The following is a 16,017-nucleotide window of genomic DNA, read 5'->3' as shown; positions in this document are numbered from 1 at the left end:
GAAAACTCACAGGAAGCATTGACATGGTTTGAAAAATAATTCTGGAGCCCTTGTGTTGCTAAGGAAGTTTCATCAGTAGAACCAACGATTTGAGATTGTTTTCTCAGCAGTGCATGAGATAAATGAGAACTATTTCCAGATTCAGTAATTTTGAAATCTGAAGGAAAGATCTTATCGCTTTGCTGGCCACCCTGAAGAGAATACATCAAGAAAGATTAAGCGGAGACAGGGATACCTGTTCTGGTTTATAGCAAAAAGAGCCCTGCAAAAATATTTTAAGTAGCTGGTTTAACCTACTTCATTTTGCATTAAATGTAAAAGTTATAGATTTTACATAACTAGTTTTTCATTATACACTGCCAGGATAAGAAAATTGTTTTCTGAAAAGAAAAACAGGTGAGATTTATTAAACCATAAAAGGAGATCCTGTATGAGGACTGAAATGCTGGAATATTTAATGTATACTTGGATATCTTCCAAATTTTTCCCAGTGGATAAAGAAGTCTCTCAGGTAAACTTTATTTACCCAATTTTAACCTGAGATGCAGCTGTATTGGATGTATAAGGGCATTTTCTTTTCTACCAGCTGCACAAATTGACTGTTTTGCAATTCACCATCCTCAAATATATTACTAAGATATTTAACAGACTAATAAATGCAAATAATGTGAACCCAAAAGCCTTCATCTAAATACAAACAAATGTCAACTTTCGTTTATTGATGTTCTTCCCAATCTATTTAAAACTCTGATTGTATTTATCAAGTATGAAATCTTCCACTTCCATAGGAGTAGGACTGGGACCATGAAGCAATAGTGGCAGGTGAAATTTTACTGTAGCTGCAGCACGCTTGAACCAAGGGGAATACATGACACATGTCTGTGTAGCTCAATTTAATGTGCCTGGTTAGACAAGCACAAATGTTCATGTGCAATACATTTGCAGCATGTAGATATGTGTGTCACAGTATAGTACACAGTATATATTTGGAAGCTAATAGGAGTGTATGAAAACTTTTAAATAAATCATTAAAATGTGTAGAATACTTTTTAAACAAAAAAAATTGCCCTTTTTTTTTTTTTTTTTTTTTTAAATCATCAGTTTAACTAAGCTAGCACTAACCAAAAACATATTTAGGTAATAACAGTTGTTGAATAATGACATTTGTTCTTCAATGAAAATTCTATAATGTAATTAAGATTATAATCTTTAATTTTAACTTCAAATCTTGTGCGTATACAATACTATCAGTCATAATTCTGCTGTAATAGTAATTAATCTGGTGTGTTAGTCAGCATTTAGAGATTTTAAAAGTACATTTGACTGAATTACAAATAGAACGCTCCAGGTTAGAAGTTTACACCTGTATCATGTGGATCTGTTTTGAAGATTTCTGGTGGAGGAAGGAGGGAGCTATTTTTTTTTCCTTTGCCAATAAAAATAGATCACATCTATTTTTGGACACTGAACACAATCTACGTTTCTAATTCTCAGGCAGTGGCTATGACTCACTGAATATATTTCTAAAGTCTGAGCCTCAAGAACATAAAGATACTGGCCAGCTCCTCAGCTGGTGTAAATCAGCATACCTTCTCTGATCTTTGTTGAGCTGGCCTTGGGCAAGGTCTCTCTTATGCTTTGAGGCATTTCTGCTTTCGGATGCTTTGATTTTCCTTTGCTTTTTTGCACCTCTTTGGAATGGGTCAGACTATCAATCCAGGAATGTCTGAGTTATTTTGGGGGCCAGCTCATTTGTTACCGACTGTTTTTTTTCCCCATGGGACAATATAACATAGGCTCGAAGTGTTGGTTTGCTTTCATATAGAATAGTTAATCTGATCAAAGCACTCCAAATGTGCTCTATGCAAACAAATTCCTATAAACCACAAAGCAGGACTTAGTCTGTGTCCTCCTTTAGCTTTTTTCTACTCCTATAGTGTAGGTGTGTTTTTCTCATTCACATTTCTGTCATGTGGTATCTATTTCCGTGTTTAAACATGTGAACTTTATTTCATACAAATGGACTTAGTGTATGAATTCTTACATGTACACTAGCCTACAGAAAACTAAACAGGAAGGTTACGATAATTAACAGGACAGTAGGTGGCTGTTTCCTCTTGTCCGAATCTGCCATGTGTTAGACCTACAGCCAATCCTTGGCCAACAAATTTCAGTAACTCCGTCCTGCCTAAGAATTATCTCTGTGTGTGTGAGTGTGTGTGCACGTGCATGTGTGTATTTTGGAATCAGTCACTTTCTTTAGGCACTGATATCACATCCTGTTATGAGGAAAAAGCAACTTCGATTGTGTGTTGATGCAACAAACACATAGTTTTGGAAAAGTTTCAGTAATAGCCACCAATGGTTATCAGGCAGCACTTCCCTAAAGGCACGCAGCCTGGCCAGAGGATTTGAAGGTTTGTGTAAGTCCACCAGCCGTGAACAATCTACCCACTGTATTACACTCTCACAAGAATTTGCCTTTTCCTCTGCAACAGTAAGCTTAACTTTAAGTGAAGTTTAAGAACTATTGTTACATGATTGTGGTACCCCTTTCTTTTTTGAGTGTGCGGTTTCTTTTTTTGAGTGCACACCTTGGGTTACAGATGAATTTCTAACCAACCATCCTCTTTTATTCCTCTTCCCAATCCTACATACAGTCTTTTCATTAGCTTGTTTGGGGTGATGAGGGGGGGTGCTGTGTCCCCAGGTTTCTTTTTTTGTCAGGTATTGTTATATAAAGAAAAATTAATGTAAGGTAAAAAGTAGATGCCTTTAAAAAGGTAACAATAAATCATTCAAAGTCTGTCAGTTTTCTGCACTGGCTGTTAGGAGAATAAATTTAATGAATCTTCATAGAACAGAGCTTTTCTGTATCACTTAAGTTTTTTCTCTGGCAGAACATTGCACCATTTGGAACAGGCTCTATATCGTGGGTAGACTTTCTCTTCTCAAGAGATGCTGATTTCTGACAAGGAGTACTTTGATTGTGGGGGAGTCCATGTACATTTTTTCTATAAGTGTTTCTTGATATATATTTTGAGACACAAAGCCTAAGAATACAGCACAGAATATGATAATGCAGAATATAGAAAAAAGCTGTTGATTACCATTTGTATTTTTAGTCTCCTCATTTCAGGAGAATGCCAAAAGCAAACTTCAGCAGTCATATCCAACTCATTATTCCTCATGACAGTATAAAATAGTGAGACAGTTTCACAAACTAGATTAAGAATCATAGTTTATATTGCTGCATAAAATTGCTAAAATTGTGTAGAAATCTGTATTGTGGATCATAAGTTAATGTAAAAACTCCAAGCTATTTATTTTTTTTTTTTCCACTGTGTCTGTTTAAGCTTCTGGGCAAGTTGTTGCATGAATAAATATATTTTCTTCCACTGAAACTATGTAATATTAAATGCTGTGTTGTTGGCATAAAATATAAGTTGATCAGACAGACAAAGATTATTATTCTGACAACTGCATACACAAGGGTATCGTTGTACATTGAATTTCAGTGTGTAATATGGTATAAATCTTCATGAGAGACTCAACTTTTATTGGCTGCACAGAAGGTGCTTTTCCTTATTAAATACGGGAGATGGTCCCAGGGGATTTTTCTAAAATATCTTTATCCATTTTTTTCCTCATGTCTCTGGGCCCTGGAAGGCTGACAGATACTGCTGGGTAAGCATTTCTCTTTTGAATGCCTGACTCTAGATACAGTTGTGCTTTAGCGCTTGAGCCCCTGTAATGCTTTGCCTCAGCAGAACCCATCAGATCCCACACAATCTCCATCTTTCCCGTTCCGTAAATGGATGTGTGTGTGCCCTGTCTATAGCTTGTAGGACACACACAAAAATGCCTTAATTCAGTGAAATATTACCAAGGAGATACTAATATGACAGCGGTTTGGATTCTTGCTATCCCTGACTGTTGTCATCCTCTCATTACAACTGCTAAGGATATTCAGGACATGGGGACTCCAAAGACGCTTTTGTTTCTGGGCACTGCACAAAATGAAAGGACAAAGGCACAGAGTTAAGATACCCTCTTCTTGAATTTAAATTACATGGATTATTCTCCTGGCCAATGCAGGTATATCATCTCTTTACTGCACATGAGTAATTAGGAGATTTTCATCAATTGCCCATCAGGACAGTTAGCCCACCTTCCTAAAGCAGCAAGACCGAAGAGACCATGCAGCAAAAAGCCAATTTAAACTCACCACTGTCAATGACCACCGTTGTTGTGGTCACTGGTAACTTTAATCTGCGTCATGTCAGCTGACTCAGTCTTAATTCTCATGCATACCATGGGAAAGATATGTTTTGGTACATGGTGTTCACAGCCTAATTTCCCACTCTTTTCTCCAGTTAGAAGTGTGTAAATATTTTTTAAAAAGCAGAGTTAGGAGTAGCTATAAGATGCAGTATGTTTTGGTTTCCTCTATTTTTCTCTTACTATAATAACTTTGAAACAAATGTTTGCATTTTAATAGAGTTGGGTTTATTTGGTTTTAGCTAATGTTTGTTTATTGTCTTAATTTTTCACTGGCTGTCAAACTGGCTGCAACCCACTGTCCAGGCCGTTAGTGATGCTGAAAGGAGAGAATCTGCATGGATTTCCAAAAAGCAGACCTTGGCATACAGCAAGGGAAGGCTGAACTGTAAGCACTGCTTTAAAATTTTCCAGCTCTACAGGAACCATATCACTTCACTTCTTAACACATCCTTTTCCTTCTTTTCTCTACACATTTTCTTTGCTCTTTCCACTGCCCATCCTCTTCAGCCTTTAGGCAAGTCAGGTTGTGCCATGTCTTTGTTCTTTGCCAGTGCCTGTATACATCAGTCCTAACAGTATTTGTCAACTTTCTTGAATTCGCTTACCGTTTATTCATATCTAGTTTCTTCTTGCAAAGCTTTTATACTTTGAAATTGCAGAACAGAAACACAACTGTTTCTGAATTTGTGGAATCATCTTTTGATCAGATGTAAGCTAACGCCCCAGCAATAGCTCTCCAGATGAGATCCCACAGTAAAAAGGACTGCTTCCTTCTATTGTTTTACCCTGATACTCTAATTTGATAGCCCTCATCTCTTGTATTAAATTGCTGAATAGTCATTGTCTTGTCATTTTCTTTGCGGCAGTAATGACTATATGAACCTGTGTCTCATGAAGTCTCGGTAATTTCTTTTCCAGGTTGCAGAGTCTTGATTTATTTGGTTGTTCCTTGTGCAGATTATTCAGTGCAACTTCAAAAGCTTAGAATTAAAAGTATGTTTTTCTAATGCTAAATGATACTTGAATCGCAGCCATTAATTTGTTCTTGTAGATTAACGTAATGTTTCATTACCAGCTAAGACGCAACTGCAGAGTTACAAATATTTTATGACAATTATTTCAATTGTCTATTTCTATTTTATTCTCTGGCAATAAAATCTCCAAATAAATTATTCCCATGCTTTTGACTTAATTTTAATTTCACACATGGTGACTGATGTAGATGTGTAAGTCTTTGAGCAGGAGGTAGGAATAGATGACCTCCTGAGACCTCGTCAACCTGAATTATTCTTGGAGTCGATAAAAATCTATAATAAGTAATTTTCTTCAGTGATAGCAGAAACATAGAAGCATAATTATAAACATGTAAACCTGTTCTTTAAAAGGCATGCAAAAGATGCCACAGATTTTCTGCAAAGACAGAACTTGTGAATTTTCATCTGAGCATCCTTCTACAAGGAACAAGCTCTCAAACAGCAAGCAGGACACTGAATGTGTCTGTGCTCCATTTAATCCTACAGCCCAGTTGGCCTGAAGCAGCAATCTGGTGGCCAAGTGGCATTTCTGGTTTAATGCCACTGTGAAATCACAGAATTAGTTTTTGGTGTCCTTTCCCCACTCCACCTCCCCCCAAAAGGATGTCAGCTTGATTTCTTTTTTTTCTTCCTAGCTGGTGAAATATGCTGACATTATTTGTGCAATAAGTGATACAGGACAATTATAGGCTTTATGTAAAAGCCTGAGCATCTGTAGACAAAATAAAAAATAATTCAGCCTCTCTCTAGCCATGCATAGTTCAATCAGATAACTGGTCCAGGATTATTACTGGATATTACAGGATATTACTAAATATATGGCAAGAAAGCTCCTTGCCCTAAATCATGCATCATGTAAGAAGGAGCACTGACATACCACATCACATCTGTTTGAGCAAACACATCAAGAGCACTGGCTGGAGGAGAGAGTTGGGAGCAGAGTCTTGAAGAATGTGGTGAAGGAGGAACAAGAAGAAACTTCTGGGAGCTGTGCTGTGTCACTAGCAGGGAAAAAGGTGGCTGCAAGGGTGCTTTAATCCACCAGTCTTTGGTTGGGCTGAAGGTGGGGAAAGAGTGGTAGCAAGGCATGAGGAAAGTGGATTGCGAACACCACAGTGAGAAATACCAAAGAAAAGCCAGACTCAATGAGAGACAGGGTGACAGCCAGGGAACTGGGAAACTCAAAGGAACACAAAAGTGACTAGGTAGTAAACATAGTAGGAGTAGGTAGTAAACACAGTGGGAGCCAGAAACAGATGAAACCATCAGCAGCTGACCACAATCACCCTGATTTTCCTGGAGTCACTTTATGGACAAAAGCATGGGATGGTGATTTCCTTCAGGCCTGAAGATGAAAGATGATTCTGGGAGGCAGAGCACGAAGGGTGAGATAGCTCTGCTTTTCTGTGCTGTTCCCACAGCCATGCGACAGAGAATTTGCTCATAGCAATGCCAGAAGCTTTGGACTGAGGATCTGCAGTGTTACAACAGTGTTCAAAATTTCAGGGAAGGTTCTGGGTGTCAAATGCCTGATTTTGGTGAGAAAGACCCTGACTGCTTCAGCTCGAAGAAAGAAGAAAAACAGGCTTAAAATCAAAGGATCCCCTATGGTGCTTCCAGAAATCCAACAACAGTTTATTACTGAATTAGAATTTATAAGAAACAAGTAGCAAATTGTGCAAACTTTAGGTTTACTGCCCTAGTAGAAGTGAAACAAGTTTCAGGAGAGAAAAGAATATTTTACCAAAACATCGTCAAACTTCAAACAATAGTGTCAGCAAAAACAAACACCAATATATGTGTGTATCCAGGAAAATGACTTCTGAAGTCTCTCCAAAATTACTTCTAGCTTTGTGTTTATCAGGGAGACACATGCATATGCCCATGAATTGTTTAACTGTAGAAATATCCTTTTTTCCTGTATAGCAGACACAAAAAGAGAATGGGAATGTTTTATAACTTAGGCTTTTAAATAGTAAATAAGTGGCTTACCTTCTTAGTTTGAGATGTCTCGATTTTTGCATACCGTGTAATACTGAAGTATAAAAATAACTTTTTAGAAGTAATTACTTTTCCCTTTTTAAAAAGAATATAAACCCTCAAGAATATGATAAAACATCACAGTTGGTTTCAAACACTTTGCATCTTAATATGGTTGAAGTTAAGGCAGTAAGTAATTTCTGAGTTTTTCCCTTGAGCTGTGTAGTTCTTTTCATATGTAATTATTCTCTGAGTGCATTAGATAATGCTATGGTTCCCACAGCTGTATACACATCTATAAATCATTAATGAGGCAGTTAACTGAAACAAAACTATAAAAGATTTGCATTACCCGGCAGAACCCAGTCTTAATTGACTTCCAGTTATTTACAATTAATTTTTCCATTTGGAATAATGATTGCAAGCAACTTAGGGTTTTTTTATTGCTCAGGAATTAGATGCTGACTATTCATCAAAAGTTTTTACAGCAGGACCCTGTCAGTGGACAGTAATGAGCTTGAGGTAATCTTATTTTTACACACTCATATGCACATACACCCCGCCGTTGGCAGAGGAGGCGGGTGGGAGGGGGCACGTGTAGTGAAACGGGGACAGGAGTCAGTGGTAACTTCTCTTTTTTCTATTTATCACATACCTGAGTTTAAGAACAATTAATTTCCTTTATAGTATCTAGCCGAAAGGCAACACAATGAATAGAGCTGGCTACAGTTCTAGATAGAATAAAGTGCATGCATGAAGAGTGAGTAAATATTTACTTCTCTCTATCTTACAAGACTGTAATATAGAAACCAGGGAATAAATGATGCAAAGGCTGTCAAGTAAATATTAATCCATAACACTATTTAAAAAAATTACTTTTATAGAAATACAGAGTGCAAAGTAAATCCTCATTAACTTGTGTTTGAGTAAGGCACAGAACTCAAGGCTGTGTGTCAGTCTGGACATGCACAACTAAAAGATCTGCTCTCTCTGCCATATAAGCATAACTCTCATTGACATTAATGGGCTGTGGATGTGTTCATCAGGAAGGGATGGCATGTTCAAATTCCTAATAAAACTTAAGTCAAAAATAACCAGAGCCCATTTGCAGCAGCTGATGTTATCTTCATTATCTTTCCATCTTCAATTTTCAAAATTCCTAAGCAGATAGATCCCATCAGTAGTAGCTCCGGGTCAGCTCTCTGTTTCTAAATCACAGCTATAAAATAAGTAAACTCTTATGTACTGGGGTGCACTATACTGGAACCACTACCACTGAAAATCAGTCGTTCCCTGAGACTGAGCAAATGATACCTTTAATTATTTCCCATTGCTATCATTACTGGATGCAAGATACATAAAATAAACATTTAGTTACATTTCTTTCTCTCCCCCTCAGATACAGCTGTCATGCTGTGGAAGTAAAATTACCTGCTTTTTTTTTGTTTCAAAATAGTAAGTTTGTTGTCCTTTGACTTCCATTTAAGGCTGTCTCTTTCCTTTCATGACAATTGGCTAGGTACGCTGTTCCGAGCGAGGAACTGGAAGTAAAACCAGCGTTGTGAAGAGAGAAAGGGCAGCCACAATGAGCGTTAGGAGCTTTGATTTCTTTGTAACTTGTGTAGACCAAAAGCTACACCCTGGTAAACAGGGAGAGTTTAATTCAGAGCGATGGTAAAGCTAATGGTTACTTTCTTCACCTTATCTGTAGGTGCCAGCGAAAGGCTTCTATAATTGATCTAGAAAATGTGGGCCCTGTGACAATCAAACACTTGCAACCTTGAAAATCTTGCAATCTAGTGCTGAAGTAATTTTTTTCCAGGTTATGTTCTGCTGGATTGTGTTACAATGTGTAATGTAAAGTAACGTGACAAGACTAGACATGGGTCATTCAGTCTGTCAGTAATTCAGAGCCTGGCAAATTGGTCCTCTCTCTTCACCAGTCCATGAACTTCACAGATACTTAACTTATTCATGCTACACTAGCTACCACATTATTTTAGCTGGAAAAGCTACTGTGATGTGTGAAATCTGAGAGGCTTTTCTTTTTGAAATGGGGCTGGTACCAGATGAGCAAACAGTATTATTATTTTCATTAAGATATCACATCCTGTCAACACATAACATTGGCAGTTGCATTTCAAATAATTGCGTGCTCGACAAATTGTATAGCATAAATTAGACTATCTTTTTACTGCGTTCGTGAGCCTTCTTATTTGGCTTGATTTCTGGGGAAGGGGGGAGGGAAGGGGTGTAGGGTCTGTTACTCTTTTTGTAAATCAGAGCTCCTGTAACTCTTTATGCAAAGGTGATATTGCTGACATTGATTTTTTTTTTTTTTTTTTCCACTGAGTGAAACTATTTTAATAATGCTAAACCCGCATAGTCCCCCACATTCCAGACAGTATTAAACTGATCAATCCCTTCTTTCTTATATGGATCCTGAACAGAGTCTGTTACTGCCTGTCTTCAAAACAGTGAAAAAGAAATACCACGGCTTTGGAGTTTCTGGAGGGTTTGCTTTGAAGAAGCCAAAAATAATTCCAGTGAAAACGGAACTTTCATTTGGTGAAAATTTCTGTTTATTTGAAAAACTATTAACTATCAAAAAATACACAATTTACTTACCAGCTCCGTTATAAACCAGGAGTCTCAGTGCCGCAGTGTTTCTCATCACAATAGCAGACGTCTGTGACTCCTTGCAGTATTATGAGCGTGGCCTGGTTTTGATTTGGTTTCAGAGCCCGCGCCTGTGAATCAGGTCTGTGAATTAAACACAACTGCTTTTTGCTTTTCTCCTTCCCTCCCTCTCCCCCCTTTTTTTTTCCAAGCTGGTATGAGCTGAATATAACACATATTAGAAGAAATAAAGAATTACAATCAGGGTGTGAGGAATTCATTTTTCCTTTGGAATGGAATCTCAGTATTAAACTACCAGGAAAAATCCATGAAAGGAATCAGTGTTTTTTCCACTGCTTTGCACATTGTAGAGTCATTTCGACATTGTAATATAGGTGTCAAATACTAATAAATCAGCTGCCAAATGCTATCAAATACTTACTTTGCACAGGTGTAAATGATCACATAAAATGCAAAGCACTGATCCGACACCAGAGATCTCCAAGTACCATTTCTGTCTTCACCAGTTTTATAGAACTATTTAAAAAAAAAGGTCCAATAGGGATTTTGTTCCTTGTTACTCAAGTTACCAGCTTTTTTTGTGCTTTCTTATTTTTTGGGATGCGGTTGCCCTCTACCCCCTCACCCTCCCAGTTGACACCAAGGGAGAGAATGCAACAATTTATATGGAATTGCTTTGGACTGGTCCACAAATAAAAATATTGTTCCAAAATAATGTTATGAATGATAAAGCCTTTTTCCTGCTAAAACATCTCTGTAAGTGCCCCAGCATCATCAACTGATGGCAGCACAGCTCTGGGAATAAACATATTTTCTGCTAATGGCACAAATCATCAGGGGAAACACGAACCAGGTATTTCTTCCTGATACAGAATGAAACATATGATTAAAGTTAAATGCCAAATCCTAGTGGCACTGGGGCAAATTAAAGTTTATTTTTCATTCCTGTTTATTCTGTCTTTTTAGCTAATTCATCTTGTTTCATTTAATGCTGATGTTTTTCCTTTCTGTTTGGCCGCTTTGGTGGAAGGGGGAACAATTCATTTTAGGCATGTGGCCTTTTGGTAATAAGATTAAAGCTTCAGGCAAGGCCCAGATCCCAAAACAAGAACTATGCAGGCTCTCCGTGAGTGTATTCAGCGCTCCAAAGACAGGGTCAGTGTACTGTGACCCCAACCACTTCTTTGGCTCTCCAGCAGCACAGCCCCTGGCACAGTCCAAAGGCGTCTGTAGCGTGGTCCACGCGTACATGCACGTGCTGTTGTGACACTCGACCACTCAATGCATGATGTTTATGTAAGGCTGGGCACTGTGAAAGCACTCTTAATCCCACTAATAGAAGATGTATCGCACTGCAATGTTTGTTATGAAGGAACTGTGATGCAAATTTTATTATGACAAAATCATGTCTTCGCCTAACAATTCAAAATTACTATTGTCTTATTTCAGACTTGTTGGTGAAAAATAAGTACATCTGTCTGACTGTTGGCTGATGGAAGCACACAGTGATTAATTAGAGCTGGGCCAATTTTGTATCATTGAATATGAACTTGCTACTTCTCTGGCTGTTTCATCTCCACCGTCCCTTTGACCACCCAAAATTTATTCCAGCATACTGGGCACTTGCTGTGTTACCAGGAGCAGCAGGTATGTATGGCCTAACCCATCTGAAATTGTTGTTTTTAAAGATAATAACCGTATTAAACATAGAGGCTGTCCCAGCCATGTTGGCACAGAGCTAGGTTGCTCTTAGAGGTAACATCCACAGTTAGTTGGGCAGACACTACCCACAGAATTCCTGTCAAGAAGCGAGGGCAGCCCTTAGAGCTTTGAGAGAGCACGAAGGTGAGCAATTACAGCAAAACCTTCTCACTGAATTGGGTCATTTAAATTGATTTTTTTGCTGTACAAATATAAAACTGTAGTAATTCATAACAGCTCTAAATGCATCATTATAAAAATGCCTTTTCCTCCCCTTCCATCCCAGCCTCAAGTCATCAAAGACACCCTTATTTGCAGACAGAACTAAAGTAAAAATGTTTATTAGTAGTGATTTTATATGTGCCTAAATGTTTGTAGTGTATATAAAAGATGGTAGCACATAACCTGGCTTTAAAAAACCCCTCTGTAAATCCCTTTCCCTCTCCGTCGCACCTCACCCCAGCAAGGCACAGCAGTGCAGGCAGGATGCAGCAGGAAGGCGGAAAGGCTTTCTACCAGTATTACTGCCAGAGGTAACAGATCCTCAGCCCAGGGCCAGCGAGGCTGGGATTTACCATGCCTGTAGCTTAGGGCTAAGTAAGTCCATGCACACGTGTGCACACACACGTACAGGAGCTGTTGCAGAGCTCAGCTGAGGACATGAAGGAAATCTGTAACAATTCAGGTTAGCCCACATTGTGTTATGTTACCAAAAATATCCTGTAAATAAATACATTAATGCGCCACTTACTTGTAGCTAGCAATTACTTAAACCTGCATTCCGCTTTTAATGCACAGCCATGCATTTCCAAGGGAGAGTGTTCTTGCTGTGTATTACTATAGAGCCAGATTTTAAATTGAGATTGGTCACTATTGATTCTCTTGGTTTATGATGATAGTGGTCTGCATTACACGAGATTCATAAAATTGCTGAAATATCCTCCATTAACTTGCCTGCATTTAGCCAAGATCACCTTGTGTCCAGCTAACACCCACTTCATTGGCATAACACCATTTCAGCAGCAATTTACAAAGAAGGAGATGCTTTGTAGGGAACTGGAGCCGCCCCCGAGGCCGCTGCAGAGGGGCTGTGGGTGCTGCATCCCAGCCTTGGCAGAGCACCCCAGCCTGCAAACACCCATCCTCAGCTAAGTGTCCCGCAGCCCATGCACTGCATCAGAATGGGTTTGCAGTGTCCCTCTGCTCCGCCACTTCTAGGAGGTGCTGAGAGCCAGGGAAGACAGCTGAAGTCCTGCTCTTCTCAGGCTTCTTCATCTCAAAAAAACCAACCCCCAAGACAAAACCTCAAAGAGGCGATGTCCCTCTGGGGCTACCAGCTCACCACTGCCTGTGTCTGGGTGCCTGAGCCCCAGGCAGGAATGAGATCGTGGGGTTACGCAGCTTTCTGAAAGCAGCCCTGTGCTGGACATGGAACCACAGAGGACAGGGAATGTTGGTTACTTTCCAGCTCTTTATAGCTTAATTTTACCTATGAAAGACAAATTAATTCTTCCTGTAGTCAGTCTTCTCTTCTCTGAGTGAACAATCCCATCTCCTTCACCTTTGAATGACAAGATCAGCAGAGACCTAGAAAATATGACATGAAAGCAACTTCCTTGTTTTCTTGCCTTTTTTGCTCAGTTGCAGCGCCTGGAACTACACAAAGTCTACACTGAGGCTTTTTACACTGTATGGAGATAGATAAAAATCCCCTGTCCTGCCAGCCCTAACCCCAACTGGCTGCGTGTTGGGTGGGCAGAGGACGTGCTCTGAGCCAGAGCACTGCAGTTTGTGACTGCTGCTCAGTCTGTGCCCCTGGGCTGCAGAGTCACAAGCCAGAAACAGCGACAGCAAGGTTTTGGGTCAGCGTAACTCACCACCAGATCCCTATGCAGGAGGGTGTCATTTGGAAAATTTCTGAGAAGATGATAGGAAGTAAAATGAAATTAAAAAAAAAAAAAAAAACCAAACCAAAACCCACAAACCTAAAATCCGCATTTTTATATGAACTATTCAGTTGCAATTGGCCAAACTGTTGCTTGTTCTGGCTGGAATATGTTTCTCCATCACGCAGTGTTAGTTACAAGTGCACTCAGTGTGAGCTGACACACAAAACCCGCAGTGTCTTAGTTTGTCAATATTCATCAGGAGCTCCCTAGTAAGGACTCAGCAACAGATTCAGTCTCTGAAGTTTATCAGTTTCCTAAATCTCATTTGCCAGGACTTTGACATTTCAAACTATTCTGGGAAGGGCAAATTAGAAATCAATGAAGTGCTCATCAACACGCTATCAGTGCAGCCTTAGGAAATGTAGATCAGCCATTGAGGGGAAAAAAAATGCTAAAATAGCATTTATGGAGAGTAAAGAAAAAAACAAAACTGCAACCATTTCATCAGCATGAACTATTTAGTTACTGTAAGTCTTCCAGAGTGCACAACCTTGGGTAACTCACCAGAGAGCTCTCTTCAAAATCTGAATTCACAGGAGCGATACCAGAGTTGGGGCAGTCAGAAATGCTGCAGTATCCCAAGGACAGTTTCAAGTCCTCTTTAAAAATAAGATTTAGAAATACAGCCCAACCTTCATTTCAGAGAATCCCAATGGAACAGCAACTAAAATTAAATGGCCAAAGGTAGAATTTAAGTTCAGATGGTGCAGTGTTTCACTCACACATGAGATTTTATTAAGAGCGTGGGAGGACTCACATACCTAAAGCTGTTTCTTTGTATCATTCCATTTTTGATTATTTGATCAATAGCAGTGTGATTAATGCAGTTATTAGAATGCTTACTATAAAAATTATAGGGAATAAACCATGTTTGTACATTGGAAGACTATTCTGATAATGAGTTTGATCACATGTTAAACAGAGGCCAACGTTTTCTGGAACTGACACCTGGCTAAACTTAAAATATTTTGTTCAAAAATGAAAAATCAGCTGATTCCATTCTGCTGTATTACACAGAAGAGCTTGAAGCTACACTTTAATGTCTGCAAAAGTCCATTAACCAGAAAAAAAATCTAGTGATAAAAGAACTTTTGAATGCTGTACATATGGACATAGATAGTAGTATATATAATCATAGGAAATATATTCCCCATAGATCTATTCAAAGGAGGGGGCTTTTTGTTTGTTTTTAAGTGACAGTGATTTAATTCAGAGTGTGTGTAAACATAATGCGTATATAAGCCTGAGTCTGGAGGTAAATAAGCACTGTGCTGCTGACCCCTGAATGGCAGCGGGGAGGGAGCAGGTGAGCACTGAATCCCACTTTTGGCTCAGACCAGATTTCGGTCACGGACTGTAAGAAAGGCATGTTTCAGTTGCAAAGGTCAGAATTTGGAACATAAAATAATTAGGAAAATGTTTAATACCAACCCACCCTCTTTATTAAGTAATTACTTCAAGTATTTTTAATAGTGCAAAATACTGTTTTGCATGAGTACAGCAACTATGGGAATTCACAGTAAAAAAAAAAAAATCTTAAAAGATTTCCAAAGTCAAACAAAAAAATGTTTAATACTGTATTTTTAGCAAGAACATTTTTAACAAAGAATGTGTACTTTAACTTAATATGGTACAACAGAGAAACCATACTTAAAAGTTTCCATTATCTAACACTCTACTGCATATTCATTTTTCCATCTTAAAAGACCAAAAGCCAAGCTGAACTGAGCATAAAAAAAGCATCAATTATAATCCTCATATTACGTCAGCTATTAGGGTTTAGCTCACACTTTTGAATTGGTCATCTAATGAAAGGACAATTTTTACATCATTCTTTTAAAAAATGTACACACATTTCTTTTTAAAACGTAATATATATCGAGTATCTGCTTCAGTAAACAAAGCTTAATTTATAAACACAATCGAAACAGCTCCATGTTGAACAGTTTCAGTGATAAACTGGACTTGTATGATGTACAGCCAGTGAGGACCTTTGTGGCTTAAAATCATTGTGCCATCGCTATACAGTAATAGCTACCTCCTTAGAGAAAAAAAAAAGTTCTTTTTGGGGGAGAAAGGGGGAATAATTCCTGTATGTGCTTAAAAATACTAAAACTCCTTTCTAGCTCCGGGGACCTAAAAATGATCTGTTGCAACAGGCTTGGTTTGGTATGGTAAGCTTGTAAAAAGTCTCAGTATTTCTAATAGGGCAGTTTTTGATGCAGCAACAGTAAATTGCTTGAAATTGTCCTTCAAGTTTCATGCTACAAATCCTGTTCTTCACACAGTACTGAAGGCATCAAAGGTTGCGAAGGGACGTTTTTCATCAACTATATAGTCTTCAAATAGTGGTCATTACACATTTTTCAACAATAGGTGTTTCCTTCAGTACATAATAGTAGGTTTGATGTATGTTCTGTTTTCTGCAG

General features: G+C 38.5%; 1 protein-coding gene and 1 long non-coding RNA gene across 8 annotated transcripts in view; one reads left to right on the top strand and one right to left on the bottom strand.

The window, feature by feature from the left end:
* The first annotated feature begins 1,077 nt into the window (after positions 1 to 1,077).
* LOC115612700 overlaps positions 1,078 to 16,017 on the top strand; it is a 30,933-nt gene continuing 15,993 nt past the window's right edge. For 6 of the 7 annotated variants that reach the window (XR_003993121.1, XR_003993119.1, XR_003993118.1 and 3 more), the window contains exons 1-3: positions 2,031 to 3,687; positions 4,588 to 4,669; positions 11,388 to 11,585. This is a non-coding gene — a long non-coding RNA (uncharacterized LOC115612700). Of the gene's footprint in view, positions 3,688 to 4,587; positions 4,670 to 11,387; positions 11,586 to 16,017 lie in introns of all 7 variants that reach the window. The other variant, XR_003993116.1, reaches the window with a different exon arrangement.
* The window catches only part of DACH2 (dachshund family transcription factor 2), a 293,462-nt gene continuing 292,586 nt past the window's right edge, over positions 15,142 to 16,017 (bottom strand). Inside the window, 1 exon segment of the mRNA XM_030497302.1 lies at positions 15,142 to 16,011. Coding sequence (XP_030353162.1) covers positions 15,974 to 16,011 — 38 coding nt within the window. The 3' untranslated portion in view covers positions 15,142 to 15,973.

The sequence above is a fragment of the Strigops habroptila genome, chromosome 9, assembly GCF_004027225.2.
Source record: "Strigops habroptila isolate Jane chromosome 9, bStrHab1.2.pri, whole genome shotgun sequence".
In the NCBI taxonomy this organism is placed as follows: Eukaryota; Metazoa; Chordata; class Aves; order Psittaciformes; family Psittacidae; genus Strigops; species Strigops habroptila.
The sequence above is the reverse complement of the archived record's forward strand: the minus strand, read 5'-3'. Positions and strand labels throughout refer to the sequence as shown.